General features: G+C 37.6%; 2 protein-coding genes and 1 long non-coding RNA gene across 3 annotated transcripts; 2 read left to right on the top strand and 1 right to left on the bottom strand.

Moving 5' to 3' along the window:
• Positions 1-12: 12 nt before the first annotated feature.
• LOC106173348 (vacuolar protein-sorting-associated protein 36) lies at positions 13-6,686 on the top strand. The gene is made up of 13 exons (XM_087009271.1): positions 13-190; positions 502-570; positions 1,118-1,188; positions 1,521-1,635; positions 1,919-1,999; positions 2,866-2,985; positions 3,261-3,338; positions 3,685-3,819; positions 4,245-4,310; positions 4,711-4,775; positions 4,993-5,077; positions 5,293-5,369; positions 5,891-6,686. Exons 1-13 carry the CDS (start codon positions 95-97, stop codon positions 6,012-6,014), a joined length of 1,182 nt encoding a protein of 393 aa, XP_086865397.1. The 5' UTR covers positions 13-94; the 3' UTR covers positions 6,015-6,686.
• On the bottom strand, positions 6,599-9,721 carry LOC147763154 (uncharacterized). Its single transcript, XR_015333523.1, has 2 exons — positions 9,265-9,721; positions 6,599-9,108 (listed from the first exon to the last, which is right to left on the bottom strand). It is a non-coding gene; the product is annotated as an uncharacterized LOC147763154 (long non-coding RNA).
• On the top strand, positions 7,220-15,705 carry LOC106173347 (uncharacterized). The gene is made up of 5 exons (XM_013554457.2): positions 7,220-8,149; positions 10,843-11,022; positions 11,411-11,692; positions 12,155-12,420; positions 14,136-15,705. Exons 1-5 carry the CDS (start codon positions 7,803-7,805, stop codon positions 14,858-14,860), a joined length of 1,800 nt encoding a protein of 599 aa, XP_013409911.2. The 5' UTR covers positions 7,220-7,802; the 3' UTR covers positions 14,861-15,705.
• The last annotated feature ends 336 nt before the right edge of the window (positions 15,706-16,041 follow it).

The raw sequence follows: 16,041 nt of genomic DNA, 5'->3' as shown, positions 1-16,041 counted from the left end.
AAAATGTGCATCAAATACATTTATAATAGTGAAATTATTTTGTTCTGTAGCCTCATGTCATTCATCCCGCAGCAAAAACACTTCCTGTTTCAGAATGGACAGGTTAGAGTGGTCGGATGGGAACTTATTTCCAAATGAAAGCACTTCCATTCAACAAATAGGCGTTCGGATATATGACGGAGAAGATAAGGTACTACCTTCACAGCATGGCCTTGTATATCCTTATGTCAAGCACGGATTCACTTGTTTACAGCCAAGTAATCCATTTCAACTGGAGAGTGAAAGAATTCTGATACATGTACTGTACTGACATTGTGAGGGTCTGTGATTATCTGTACTACAGCACAAAGATCTGAAAGATGTTCTTCATATTTACAGAGGCTATAGAGTCTGAACAAAATTTAATCGTATTAACGACAAGAAATGTTAAAGAAAACTCGGATACAGCAATACAACAAATAAATTTTGTGAATTTTTTTCAAAACACTTGTTTTTTTTCAGACACCATTTGATAATGGCTCATTATTGCTTACCTCTCACCGTTTGATATGGAAAGATGCAAAGGACCAGGTAGTTATATGTGTGCTACATCCCCTATCCATACACACACACACACACACACACACACACACACACACACACACACATGCACATACTCATGCATGCACGCACGCACACACTAGTATACCCCCTAGCACGAAAATTCATGCGTTAGCACTCCTATTGACGATTCTGATATGTACTGTCTGTGCTGTGTCTGTTAGCACAAACAGTACATATCAGAATCGTCAGTAGGAGTGCTAATGCATGAATATTTAGTGCTAATACCCCCCTTACAGAGAGAGAGAGATGAACTGGGTGAGAATGGATAGACACACATGCATGCATATAAATTCCTATTCGCACTATGCAGTTTAATTATGCGCCATTTAATTCAATCCAGTCATTGCCTCGAAGACAGTGCTTCAGGATGTATATGTCAAACTATACAGCTTATATTTCTTATATATTTATGTTCATCACAAGATAGCCAGTACAGATATATTCATTGCACATTTATCTCTTGAATTAAATGATTATCTGTTTTTCTAGTTTTATTTCTTTAATTTATTTTTAGACATGTGTCCTGTCCTTGCCCTTATCCTTAATTGTGTTTGTAGAGGAACAAGCAGGAGGTTTTAGTAAAAGGTAAATAGTAAGTGGCAAAGAAAGGAACCGATTCCTGTTGTTGATAAGGCGATTTCTTTTCCCAGTCAATAAATTATTAAATTGTTTGATTAATAATGATAAATGTACAGACCTTTTTCTGCATGATGTATGTTTGGCTAGATGAAAATTAGATTAGATGGCAAGGTTTGTAGTGGGTTGCCATAAATGACCCTCGGACTAATTAGTCCCCTATTCTGAATGGGGCCCTAGATACCAGCCAACATAAAAGGAATTGAAGAAGTCAAAAAAAAAATCAGTATACACCCTACATAGCAGCACAGTATTACATATAGTTTCTATTCTTCATCCAGCCCTAAAATCCTGGCTCACCTCAGTGCCCCAATGCCAGGCAAACAGCCTGGACCAGCCACCACCAGCAGGAACCATTACATCAGGTTTTCCTTCACACAGGGAGGGATGACAGAGGTAGTGTCTTATGATAGTTGGTGGGAGAGTTTACTGTATTTGACACCAGTGTTTGACTTTCAAAATAGTTTATATAATGGGAAAATTTAGATTTCAGTCAACAAAAACTTAGGACTGTTTTAGTTTGATTCAGCTTAACACTGTGATGGAATGGTGTGGAAAATATAAACATTCTAAAAATGGCATCATGTACAATACTGGATTTATTGGTTTTATTCCATGTGGTAGTTTGTCGGTTATGTGAGTGACTGTGCAGAGCCATAAAACAACATTAAACTCTTAGTTTTACAGGTGCTTAGCAGATGAGTTGGCCCACAGGAGGTGGGAACATATTCCCCTGACGTCACATCAACCAGCTTCACAGGTATGTATTAATACAGCATGTGGCCTCCATGCTAAGCCAGAGTTTACACACAGGTAGGTACAGCATGTGACCTACATGCTGGGCAGAGTTCACACACAGGTAGGTACAGCATGTGACCTACATGCTGGGCACAGTTCACACACAGGTAGGTACAGCATGTGACCTACATGCTGGGCAGAGTTTACACGCAGGTAGGTGCAGCATGTAACCTACATGCTGGGCAGAGTTCACACACAGGTAGGTACAGCATGTGACCTACATGCTGGGCACAGTTCACACACAGGTAGGTGCAGCATGTGACCTTCATGCTAGGCAAGAGTTCACACACAGGTAGGTACAGCACATGACCTTCATGCTTTGCAAGAGTTCACACACATGTGATCTCCATGCTGGGCAAATGTTTCACACATAGGTTACAACAGCATGTGGCTTTCATTGCTAGGCAACAGTTCAAACACATGTAGTTATAGCACATGACAAATAGAAAACTGCACAGCTCACCTGACATTTTGAATAAAGACTGATATTGGACGGTTTTGAAAAGTTGAAGATGTTACTTAATTTTTTAGCAACAGCGTTAGTAGGTTTAATACATGACCTTCATGCTTTCATTAATTTACACAAAAGTAGGCACATTGTATAATTTATATGCTGTGCATGGGTATGGATATATTGCAATTGACAATCTGTAGTTGCTAAGTGGATATATCTTTTTCTTATCATGATTTAAGTATATAAGATATTGTTTGGAGATCAGTATTATTTTAAACACTAGTTGTCATGTTGGATCAGTAGTCTTACATTGGTCAGTTGCATGCTTTTAAATGAAAGTTTTGATAATTTGCTTATGTTGTTTGATTTTGTAGAAAAGGCACGTAAGAGCAGCAGGAATTGTGGGGATAGAGAGAAATATCCAACAAAAGCACAAGGAAACTGATCAGAATATATCTGTAGCATTTGAGGATTTGAATAAACTAATTGCAAAGGTAAAGTAAATTTTGTAAAAAAGAATCTTTTCTTTTTGTAATGTTCAGGTTCATTTTTTAAAAGCTTTGTTTTATATGGAATATTATTACTATCTTATGGGATTAAATAGAATATTGAATAATTATTTTCAGTGGAAATTCACTTAATTATAACATATTAGGTTATTAAAAGTGAAGCCTAAGGTTCTGTCTTTGGGGTAAGGTCAGCCCTTTAGAAACATTGTTTACAAAAAATTGATAAGATACAGTAGAGTGGATAACTTTATGTTCTCTAGGCAAAAGATATGGTGACACTTGCCAAGGGGATTTCTAGCAAAATCAAAGAAAAACAGGGAGACATAACAGAGGATGAGGTAAAGAAATAATCAGTGTGGTTGATGAAAGGCAAAAAATGGGTGCTTTTGATTCCTTTGATAAAAATCACATCAGTGTACCAAAGTATGCAAGATTGGTAATAAAGTTGAAGACAAGTAACATTTCACTGGTATACCTATTTTATATTGTCCACATTTTCTTCATGGTACATGTTTCCATATGTATTCTCAGAATTGTGTATGTATGTTTAAGGGTGAAAGACAATTTTCTTCTGTATCGGTGATTATTTTTACACAGGCTCATGTGGTTTTTAAATGTAGACAATGCAAGCATTTGTGTTGCACCTAACTGTTTTAAGACTGGTGTTGCTGTTTTTTTTTCCAGACAATCCGCCTCCAGTCTTACTTGCTAAGTTTGGGAGTAGATGATCCTGTCACCAGAGAAACCCATGGATCTGGGCAAAGTTACTACAGGGAACTGGCAAAACAGATAGGCTCCATGTTGGAGCAGCCACTGAGGGTGGGTTAAACATAAGCACTTGCTGTCATACCTACACTGTCACACCTAGCACACTGAGACACACAAAAAAACACTATTTTAATTTAAACACCCTCACACCAGATATGCAGTTTCACCTAATACAATACCACACAATTTATCACATAATTTCAGGTGCATAGTCACACCTAACACACTGTCACACCTAACACACTGTCACACCTAACACACTGTTTAACCAGACATGGAGTCACACCTAGCACACTGTCTTATATACTATCACATTTATTTAGATATTCAGTCTTATTGTCAAGTGTTCAGAATTTGTGTGTAATTAGTGCACCTCTTGATAATGTACCTGGCACAGTGTTATACTGGCACACGAGATACAAAAGACAATCATTTTGTTATATCTGTTAAAAATATTTTCCACGTTTCTGTTTCAGGAGAGTGGTGGCATAATGACACTGACTGATGTCTACTGTAGGGTAAACAGAGCAAGAGGAATGGAGGTATGGGGACTTGATGACTGTGGGTGGGTGTGGGTGGGTGAGGGGGTGTATTCTTGTGCATGCATATACCAGTATGTATTGATTATTGAATGTTTTTCTCTCTCTTATAATAAGTATAGACTTATTTCATTGGTCAAATTCTAAAAATCTCCAAAAATCTACTTTTATTTCATTGTTTTTTTCTCTAGGAAAGTAACCCTCTTAAGTTTCTAATATACTTATTCATTTTGTTTATTTTCTTGTTTTACGAAACAATGTGGTATCAAGTGGTGGGGTTTGATTGTTTTATTGATGAATAATCTGTTATTTATGGCAGAGTTTGGTGCAGTACTTTTTCACAAATAATCTGTTATTTATGCCAGTGTACTTAGTTTGGTGCAGTTATCTGTTGCTGTTTCAGCTCCTTTCCCCAGAAGATCTCATAAGTGCTTGTAAACTGCTGGAGGTGTTAAAACTACCTGTCAGGTATGCTTATGGTAAAAAAGTCCATAATATTTGATATTAACAATAACATAAACCAAGCAACAAAGACAATTTTGGTTTCTTTAAATTATTATCTTGGTGTATTTTAATCTAGTTTTCATATATCTCATGTTTGATTTGTGTTTCTACATGTTTGATTATAACATGTTTTTTCATGACAATGTTCACATTTACTTATAACTCGTATCTACTTTTACAGGCTCAAGTCATTTGACAGTGGAGTGCAAGTGTTACAGTTGCAATCACATAGTGAAGAGGAGTCTATAGAGAAAACCGCAAAACTGGTTTGTTTGTTTTTTGATCACCACTTATATCCAAGCAGATGTAAAATTGTAAAAAGTGGATGTTTAACATTCTTACACAAGACAATAAAACCTTGTCTGTCAGCTGTAAATGATAAATGCAGATTATCAAGTATTTTCCTATACATTTATTTATTTATTTATTTATTTATTTATTTATTTATTTATTTATTTATTTATTTATTTATTGTCATCAGGTAGAGGAGAATGGTTCACTGACTGCTGAGGAGCTATCAACTATGGCTGGGTTGTCAGTTATTTTAGCCAAAGAAAGGTGAGTATTGAGAGTTAAAAGAAATAAACATACTGGCATGTCTGATATGCAGTCACACATAACATACTATCATGTCTGACATGTAGACTCACCTAAAACACTTCAGTGGTTGATATTCATTCACATCTAACACAATATCATCTTTAAAATACCCTTATAAGGCATTGTTATCTTTGATTTTCAGTCATACTTAACATGTAGTCATCTTAGATATGCAGCCACAGCTAACACATTTTTAGCATTTTTTTTACAGTCACACCTCACACATTGTTATCCTTAGTATACAGTCACATGTAACACTGTCGTGTCTGCTGCACATTTATATTTAGCACTTAAATCTGTGTGTCACACCAAGCACACGGACATGCTCTTTAAGTCTCACACCTGACACCTGCCTCATTTTCTACCACACCCTGAAACTGTGCATTTTTTAAAGAAGGTAATTTTGTATTTTGCAATAATGACATTAAATAATGCAGTTTTATTGATAAGAATTTAAGGATTTTTTTTGTGTGTTTTAGGTTACTATTGACAGAGAAGTCAGGAGGAGTTTGTAGAGACGAGTCCGTAGAAGGCCTGCGATTTTATCCCAATCAATTTTTAACCAGGAAAGACTTGTATTTTCAACTTGGAAGGACATTATGATACAAGTCCTGAAAAGAAGGAAGGAAGTGTTATTCTTATGTTTTATCTGCGTGACAGTGAAACCAAAATTAGAGAAAAGAGACTTCCATTTACTATGAAGGATATTATGAAAATTAGCTTTTTGATGAATTTCATCGAAAAAAGTGAACTGATATAAATTTGCAGTTGTGACTTCTAATGAATTAAAAACCATAATTGTGCTTGCTTGAAAAAGGTGTGGTTTTAAGCTGATAAATGGTATGATTACTGTAACCAAGTGTCGCAAAGTACCTCAACATTACAGGGAAAAGCCATTTTATTATTAAAAGTGTGTATTCTTGGCAAGTAAACGTGCCTTGTCCACATTACCAGCATAGTTGATAGCACATTTATTTTTCAGCTATAACAATTAACGATTCATTATTCAACATGTGCAAATATTGCTTTGAAAAGTTTTGTTTGACAAATATATCACAGATGTTTTCCAGTGCAAAAATCTGTTGAACTTGAAGCATTTTCGCCAGTAACACGCAGACGGATTATAAATTGTACAATAAAAGGACGACTTTACGTGACTCGTAAATTCGGTGGTAAAAGTGAAAGGCTCCAAAAATTAATTTTATTATCTTTAAATAACTAGTTTAAAAAAAATCAGTTCTGAATAAAAATTTTGTCGTCATTACTTGCAAACTACACTATCGTTTCTCTACAAAAGTGCTACGTCTTCTGATGTTTAAAAAGTTGATGTACACGTATCGGTAATTATTTACGTGACTTATTATGGTTAGTGCTAGAATGAATACTGTGTGTAGGGTTAAGAATGGCCCGTTCTACAAGAATATTGTAACATTCATAGATAAATCAAGATTTTTGCTAATCGTGAACAATCTCTAAATAAACAATAAAATTGCATTCTGATTGTCGCCTGTCATCTTCTGAAGCTGTTAGGTTTGAATTTGCACTTCAGTGTTCGATATTTTTCACCAGTCTATTTCTAGTTTCCAAAAACAAACTAAAACCGACTGCGTTTTGAAAAGTAATTAAGGTAAACGAGAGCACTATTTGTTGGAACAAAAACTTGACGAAAGACCAAAAATGGATTTCAATATAGAAATATTAGCAAATATATGCCAATTTCACCCGCACCGCTAAATGCATTTAGTATCACTTTTCATAATGGTATATTGCTTAAAGCACTGTTTGTTGGCGATGTCCCTGGATGTATACGGAAAGTATTCCACGAGCACAAAAATCCGGGACCGAAATCCAATATCCCATGGTGAAGCGAGGTGTACTTCAAACTTTATACCTTTAGGCGACGCTAACTTCCAGTCAATACGTAACCTAAGCAAACAGTTGCGCTGTGCGCTTTAATGCCTTCTATTGACGGTGGATCGATCATGCTGCTCTCGCTTTCTCGGAGATTTTTCAGTTTCATTTCACGCGCTCGTCTAATAGTGCATTGACTGTTGCGGTGAGATTGTTTGTCCATTTGCACGCATTATAATAATAATAAAAAAAAAACAGCGACAGGGATGAAAGACGCGAGTCACACAATGGACGTTGAAAAATGACAAGGCAGGAAGGGTGAAGATGCGAATCGGTTGTCCCTTCGATGATGGATTGCTATATAAAGGAAGATTGTTTTGTCAGCCTTATACAATAAAGGTTCGGTTCCACGCTGAAGAGAGTGCTGTAAGATTGAAGTGCTCACATGTACAGTACCCTAGTTCTGACATTTCACCATATCACTGACATAGTGTGACAACAATTGCGAGATTAGGCGTACGCACACACCTGTGCTCTAGCATGATGGAAGCGTTAAAGAGGCCTCGCCAGAACAAGCTGGGCGTCTCCATCTCAGTCGTACTGCTCTCTCTGTGGCTTTTGTCGCTGCTAGGGGGAGCAAGAGCCGTCCTTACTGCTGAACAGTTTCAGGAGCTGAGACGCTTCGTGAACACGACTCTCCAGTGCAAGGGGGACCCAGCCTTCGCGCTATCCATCGTCCACGACGGGAACGTCCTTCTCAGCGAAGGCTATGGCATCGCAGACCTTGAGACCCAACGTGAAGTCACTTCCTCGACAGCATTCCCGATAGGATCTTTAACGAAAGGTTTTGCTGCCGTGCTTCTAGCTCAACTATTGGCCGGAAAGAAGTAAGTGCTTACTGTTGAGCGCTGTCAAGTATTTGTATTGCTAGTCCTCGCGGGGTATTAAATGCTTGAATTTTGTTGTTGCGGGGTCAATTTTGCAATAGGAAATGTATCGCCATTTATTTAACAACACTTGTGTTCTAATTTCACTGCAATTTATTTGAAAAGAAAAAACGTAAAGGTCGACCCAAGTATACAGGTGTTCCTATTTTACCCCAGTAGGTTTAACCTCAAGTACGTGTGTGTTAGTAGCATAGTTAGTGGTTACAGGTCAATTTCGCAACCTCAGATATTTGCACGTTCGTTTCACCGTTTACTTAAAAGACGCAAAGAAAATCATGCAAGCCAGCATCAGGTAGAAGTATCGTGCATATATCTTATCACGAGAAACTAAGACCACGTCTGGTCGCCAAGAACTTCAATCGATCTTTATTGATAAGTTTTGATTGGTTGGTTCCTGGATGGAATTGGAATCGGTAATTTACATGAAGTTAAGCATAAAAATCCTATTTTGCGCCATAAACATTTTGTTCTTTTGCTCAAACATCTATTGGAACCCTATCCAGTCAATCGCCTGCTTTTTCATAATGACAGCTCTTCTTGGGGTTTAAGTATGCTAGTAGATTCTGCCTACACCTTAAGATATCACCCTGAGAACCAGGGATCGTCGAAATTCATCATCCACTATCAGCGTGTCTGCCGATTCCAGTAGCGTACTGGTCAAAATAAGGCAATTAGTTTTTAGTTATCCGTGAAACTCGGGGTGGATGGAATTGGGTTCAGATAGTTTGATTTCATGTTCTGTGTAAATAATAACAACAAATATGCGTATACAACCCGAGGCTCCATATAATAAGCCAACAGTCAACTTGGGTATACAATCAATGTAATCATCCGTCCGCTGTTTTTGTATGACTTTCTTATGCCTCATTCAATGACGGTGATTCTCGTCCTGATGTGCTCTTTGAAGGAGAAAATAAGTTAGTTAAAATGAGACAGCATTGCAGCGTGACTACTAACAGATGAGGCTTAAAGATATCTTTTTTAACACTAGTGACACAGTATCTTGAAATGAATAGCTTTAACTGATTGTTGATGTTTTCTTCCTTCATACTCACCATTGCCGAACGCGTATACAATCTTCCTTTTTTTCTATTCTTTAATTTGGCAATATTTATTGAGCTCTTGCAAAATACTGGTGCAGAGCTTATCGTTTACGTGCTTGTGATGAAAAGAATAGCAGATACAGCGTCTGAAAACTGTGATGGAATCCAAACAAAACAATGAAAAAGAAGCACAAGCGATTGTTCAAATATCTACATTTTAAGCGCTGCTTGTTTTCATTTGACCTCACCCGTGGTAAGCGTGCGTTTGGAGTTTTAAAAATGACAACAACAATTCACCACATGTTCCCGAACTACTTGTGTAGGAATATCGACCGTGTCTTGTTAACCAAATGTTTGCCGACAAATACCGTCTGATAAGGGAAGGTGTCGATTGTATGTTGACACACTGAGGGGATGGCATTCTACCTCTGTCATTAGTGACAGCTTTTTTTGTATATAATACCCTCCAGAATGTATACATATTGAATCTCGATTAAGTTAACAGCCGTTGAAAAGCTGTATTAATTTTTTTCCAAGTGGCTGTGTCCGGGGACTTGTCTGCTCGATGAATGCTGAATTCGTAATAGAGAATGCGTGAAAAAAATTAGTTTACTTGAAGTCGACGCGTTTACTTATTTTATCTGGTCGTAAATAACGTTATGTTGTTAGTCCAATTATGTCTGCATTTCTCTCTCTCTCATTTGTTTGTGTGTCTTCAGCAATGGGGTTCAAGTAGAGGGACAAAAGGGGTGGGGGGCTCGTATCCCACCTTTTGCCTCCGAGGTACACCCTTTACCCAACCCAAAACCAGTATGGGGAGCGACATGAGAAAAAAAACCAAACAACATTCCATCCCAATGCCCTCAATTTTACAGTCAAATTGGTGTTGTGTACTACGTTTTATATGCCAAACGAAGCGAGACATTTTTTGTCATTAAGATTAAAAACGTGTCAGTAAGATTAGAAAAAAGACCTCTTCTCAAATCCCTATATTTTATCTTCATAGTGCTTGCTGTGGACTGAGTAATAATTATGAATAATTGGCATTCGCTAAAAATATAGTAACCTAGAATAAGTTTGGGGACAACAACGAATAAGGCTTGGCACTATATTAGTCTAAGAAAGTGACATTAAAAAAGAACCCCAAAAAAGACACCATGGGGCACTTAAGGCAAATAACCCAGCCTATCCTTTGCTGAATAAAACCTGTTTAAATTAAGAGTGAAGTCACCACTTACGCAGTTTTTTTTTCCGTGAACAATGGTTTTCACGACAATACCTTATATCAAAAACGACATCTGGTATTTTGTTTTTTCTTTTTAGTTTTTGTATGGAAGTAAACAATCATTTTTCATTTATGTGGAAGACTGATGTTCTATTGTGCTCCACAAAAGTGTTTTTGCGTATTACGAAGCATTTAATTTAAAAAAAATAATAAAAGTCACTATATCGTTTTTTTATTTATTGCCTATACTGATAACAGTTTAACCGTTCAAATTTCACTTTTTTACGCCATTTGTTGCATTACTCTGGCCACCTTGTTTTTTTTCCCAGTAACAATAATTCATCATCTACATGTTAACATTTCAGTATAACATGGACCACGCCCATAACCAGATACCTTGACCAGTCGTTCCGGTTTGCGGATGATATTCTTAATAAAGAAGTCTCCCTTGAAGACATCCTCTCCCACAGGACAGGTTTAGAGAGTGTTCTTTTGCCCCTGTTTATGGGCTGGCCGGAAAACAAAGACAGGACGGAAGTTATACGGTACGGCTCATCATAGCAAACAAAATGAAATATGAAAGTAATATTATATGCTTTATAAAAAGTTGTTTCTGAGAAACAGTAAGGCTAAAGGCATCAACTGTTTTAACAGCAGTGGTAATGTGACATTGCATTTAACGTTTGAGTAGCTTAAACAGATTTTAAGTAGAAAATACATGTATAACAATATTTGTATTTGTTTGATCTCAGCTGATAACGATAAAATGAACAGCTTTTCGAATTAATGATGACTTTATTTGTAAATTATTTAGATGACGCACTATTAACAGTGCGCATTTGTCAGCGTTACTGATATGCAGCGTATCACAAACTCCCAGCTTAGCTGTTTTTTTATATACAACGTTATTTTGTAATTCTCCTGACATTTCAGAGCACTTATGAAGGGTTTGAGGACGAAAGCACCCCTTCGAACTTCGTTTAGTTATAATAACTACCTGTACGGATTAGCAGGTGTCATAGCAGAACAGTTGTCGGGGGCGCCACGGCGTTCTTGGGAAGACCTCATCGCTCAGTTTATCCTGCAGCCTCTCAGGTTGGCCAACACAGGGTTCGTACAAGACGTACAGGAGGGAGATTTGGGGGGATTCGCCTTTCCCTATGTTAAGATCGGAGGCGAGAAGAGATTGGTCGATATGATTTACACTACAGCAAAGTAAGGTTTGACTCATTTGTAGCCCAATGTTCCTTCCCTCGGTCAATCACACGTGTGTGCTCGCGTTAACACACGCACACACACGTACTCACGCGCGCGCCAACATTTTACAATATATAGGAATCATTGCTCAAAGTAGTATGTGTCGAGTGGGTAGTGCATGTTTTTCAAAGTCTGAATAATTCTAATTGCAATTCAGTCTATTTCATTCTTATTTTATAGTTCTCACTACTTCTGTTTTAAAGGATAATGTTCTGCTTTTCAAAGGCCACAAATCAAAATTATTTCTAAATTAGGTGATATTCTCTGTCCGATCAAGAAACATCGAGAGTAAAAATAAAAATGGGAGATGCCTTCAGCCACTGACGACTAACTCAAACTGTTATATATTATATTAGATATTTTCTAACACAGATGTTGCGTAGATCACATATCATCACGATTTCTTTCCACGTCTTTCAGACAAACTATGCATCTAGCAGCAGCAGGGGCCTTGTACTCTACAGCAGACGACATGGCCAAGTGGCTGAACTTCCTGATTAGCGGTGGAAAAGATGAAAGCGGGAACTTTCTTGTAGGAGATCATATGCTTTTTGGTGATATTTTCAACGACCACATGCATAACCCGCAACCATTTTCGTCCGTCTACAGTTTTTCCAAGCCCAGCTATCCGTTTGAAGATTATTCGCACAGCTACGGGTTTGGGTGGTTAGATGCTAGATACAGAGGTGAGAGTCTGCCTGTCTGCCTGTCTGAATAACTGTCCCTCCCACGCGCACGCGCGCGCGCGCACACACACACACACACACAGACAGTGAGAGAGAGAGAGAGAGCGAGAGGGGGGAGGCGCAAGTAATGAACCATAAACTGTCTGTCTGTCTGAATACCTGTCACTCCCACGCGCACGCACACACACGCGCACATACACAGCGAGTGAAAGAGAGAGAGAGAGAGAGAGAGCGAGGAGAGACAGACGCAAGTAACCTGATATACAGAACTGAGTCACTGAACTTGGGTAAGGCTAGAATTCCATACACATCGGGAATTAAGTGTCGTTTTGATAATCGCGTGCATTTTACGGTGAACATCTTGTTGATTGATTACAAGCCCATCAGACCCAGATTCTGTTTTAATAAATGCGAGATGATTGATTGTACCATATGGCCAGTCATAATGACTGTCAAAATATGGAATCTGAGTCAAATGATATATTTGGAATTGCAAGTCATTTGAAAGTTAACATGATGTTGACATATACGAAACAATTTGTGCTCTAAAAGAGATACACGTGTGATTGTTTGTGCTCTATGGGCGACACTGACGGGAGTCAAATTATGAAATATAAGTTGTCATTCAAGACGCACCTTTTCGAAGACACTGTCCCGTTGTTCAATGGATAGGTATATGCTTCCTCTCTCCTTTAGTGTTGAAAGATCGACTTGTGTTTCAAGAATTTACACTTGTAAGGGAATTATGAAAATATGAGATGTTTTTCTGTACACATGTCATAGGGTAGAACGCGTTCGATACATGGGGGATGTGGATGCAAAGTTTAGTTTTTGTTTAACCAGCTTCTCAAATTTCGTATTCCGTTGATCATAGGTAGGAGTAAGTGGTAAAACAAAGTAAGTTTTATAATGCCATAGCATTATGTCTTCGATAAGCAGTATCATATATATATATATATATAAGATTATTTGTGTTCAGCGTGTTGGAGGGACCTGAAATTTAAAGTTGACAGGGCGCTTTGGTCTTTTTTTTTTGTATCATATTCATAAAAACCCCGACCGTTCAATTCCCATCCTTTTTACGATGAATCGTGTTTTCTTTTTTTCCTACACTTTCTAACAATTCTGTTAACAGTAGATTTTTGACAAAATTCAGCTTGACGCCAGTCAAAAGCGGGCGTGTGCATATCCCTGTCAACCAGTCAACCAACGCACTAAAATGAACTTGTATTATGACACCGCGCCTTTTTCTTCCTCTCCTGTTTTTTTGTAAAATCGGTGACGTTGGCTTTCTGATAGTCTCATTCGCTTTGGGCTTGATCGTTTTTACTCATTTAATTCATATTAAGGCGAAAGGTGCAGAATGGAAATGCTTTTCACCCACTTGTCACTGAAGCGAGGATTTTTCAGCACGCTTTATGTTGCTTGATGCCGTCATTGGTTACGTCATTGCTGGGGGTGCTCCTTTGAACATGAAAAGCTTTCTTGGACAAATGTTGTTAAATATTTACATGGGCGAACCTGTCAATTATGAAAAATATAAGCATCCCGAAGACACGAAGAGAAAAGCAAAATAAAGATCTGGTAGATGTTCGGAAAGGTACTTATACTGATAGGACTAGACCAATATTCCTATGCCTGACTTCTTTCTTTGAATTTAGTCTCGTTTGCTAATTATTCTGCACGTAACTACCTTTACTTATTTTTCATTGTAGGTTTTCGCAAAATATGGCATTCAGGAAGCATTTCTACTTACATGGCTGTGTTATATATATTTCCACATATGAGAACGGGTCTTTTTTCGGTAACCAGCAGCAACGATGGGGACTCTGCAGCCGCACTGTACTCCATTACAAGTTACGCTTCCGATCTATTGCTTGGAGAAAGGACGTGGCTGAATGAGTCCACGGTGTGTGATTTTAAAGCGAAATGGAGTCAGGACATGCAAGTTAATTTTTTATCAGAGTTTAATTCAAGCCGGCCATTAGAAGCATATGTAGGCACATATATTGCTGAACCCTGGCCGACGATTGAAGTCTATGTAAATGAAACGGACACCATGCTTCACATGACAATGGGGGCAATAGGGCATCTCCTTTTATATCCGACCGCCCATGCAGATACATTTCTTGGAAAATATTTGGATTATAATTTTTATTTATCAGAATCTGACTACTTTCAAATGGCAGCTACAATACAATTTAAGCAATCTACAGACGGTCCTACGAACATAGTGGACACCCTGTTGCTACCGCCTGAAAACTCCCCAATGATTTATCGTCTGCTAACCGCCCAAGGGGGAACGTGGGAAACTGGGACCGTTTTACCAGCGACTGAATGCGCTACTATGACTCGCAGTGGACACCCACAATTACAAAGCATAAATTTACTGACATTCACAGTATTTATTATAAATATTATAACTTTTGTTACTTGGTAGATATGTTATGTCAAGTGAAAATTTTGTTAATTGTTATCATCTTGTGGGAAGTGGATCTCGCTGGTATTCCGATTCATTATTCTGGCCCCATCTGCCCGTAAAGACTCCTCTTGCAGACTCGATTATTAATTAATTTTTTAACTCAATATTTGTAAAAAAAATTACTTGACCTAAACAGATTAGCGATTACAATAATACCTTGCGTTAAAGAAACTAAAGTTTTGTGACTCGTGATTAAATAAAATTGCCTGTTTGGTAAACATATTACGTCAATTCTTTAAATAAAACGTGAAGGTAACATGAGTGTGAAAACCATTGCTAAAGTTTGAGAGGGTTTTAACTTCCCCTAGCAAAGTCGATCCTCATATTAGCATTTCAATGAACGGAAAATAATATGTATGAATATAGACCTTGCCAGTTTTACACTCCAGTTGTTGTCAGAACGTATATAAGTATGCGACAGTCTCCCTGTTGAAAAAAAGCTTTTTGTCCCAATTTTTGTATCGTCTCGTTTCAAGCCGTGTTATTTTACTTTTCGTCAAACAAGTTAGGTGGTTTCCGTTCCCACACGTGAACGTTTACGAAATAAGCAATAAGCTACATATCTAATTTGACAAGTACAGAGTGATTTTAATTTGCCATGTCTATTGTGTGTACTATGGAATTCACGTGCTGTTTTTTTTTTTAAACTATTTTTCGTATTATGTTAAAGGAGTCAGCATGCTCTCTGCGAAGAATGTACATTACGTCCCGGGATATGCCTGGTTCAAAACCCAAGAAAAACAATATTTGGAAAAACATGGTATTTATGAACATTTATGCAATAAAATGAGAAATAAAGACAATACGCTAGCGTCGTTGTACATCTAGAACACTTTTACCACATTGTTCCGTTTTCGATAAATCCAAGCGTTAAAGGTACATTTATCCATTTCGAGTCCAAACTTCTCTTACGGCGTTGAATGTTTTTTTCTTGTGTTCAGTTAACATGAAGATAAGATAATGTACATTTTGTGACTTTCCAGATAATATCCGAGATGCATCTTTTTTCTCATCTTTCTTCCTCCAGTTCTTGAAATATCACATAAAATACTCAAAATGTATACATGTGGAATCTGCTTATTGTTAAACTTAAACGGGCGTCTTAAACAAATGCCAATACCCTTCAGTGGTTATAAAAT

Source organism: Lingula anatina, chromosome 3 (genome assembly GCF_051362555.1).
Source record: "Lingula anatina isolate TDL-2025a chromosome 3, LinAna3.0, whole genome shotgun sequence".
Taxonomy (NCBI): Eukaryota; Metazoa; Brachiopoda; class Lingulata; order Lingulida; family Lingulidae; genus Lingula; species Lingula anatina.
The sequence above is the reverse complement of the archived record's forward strand: the minus strand, read 5'-3'. Positions and strand labels throughout refer to the sequence as shown.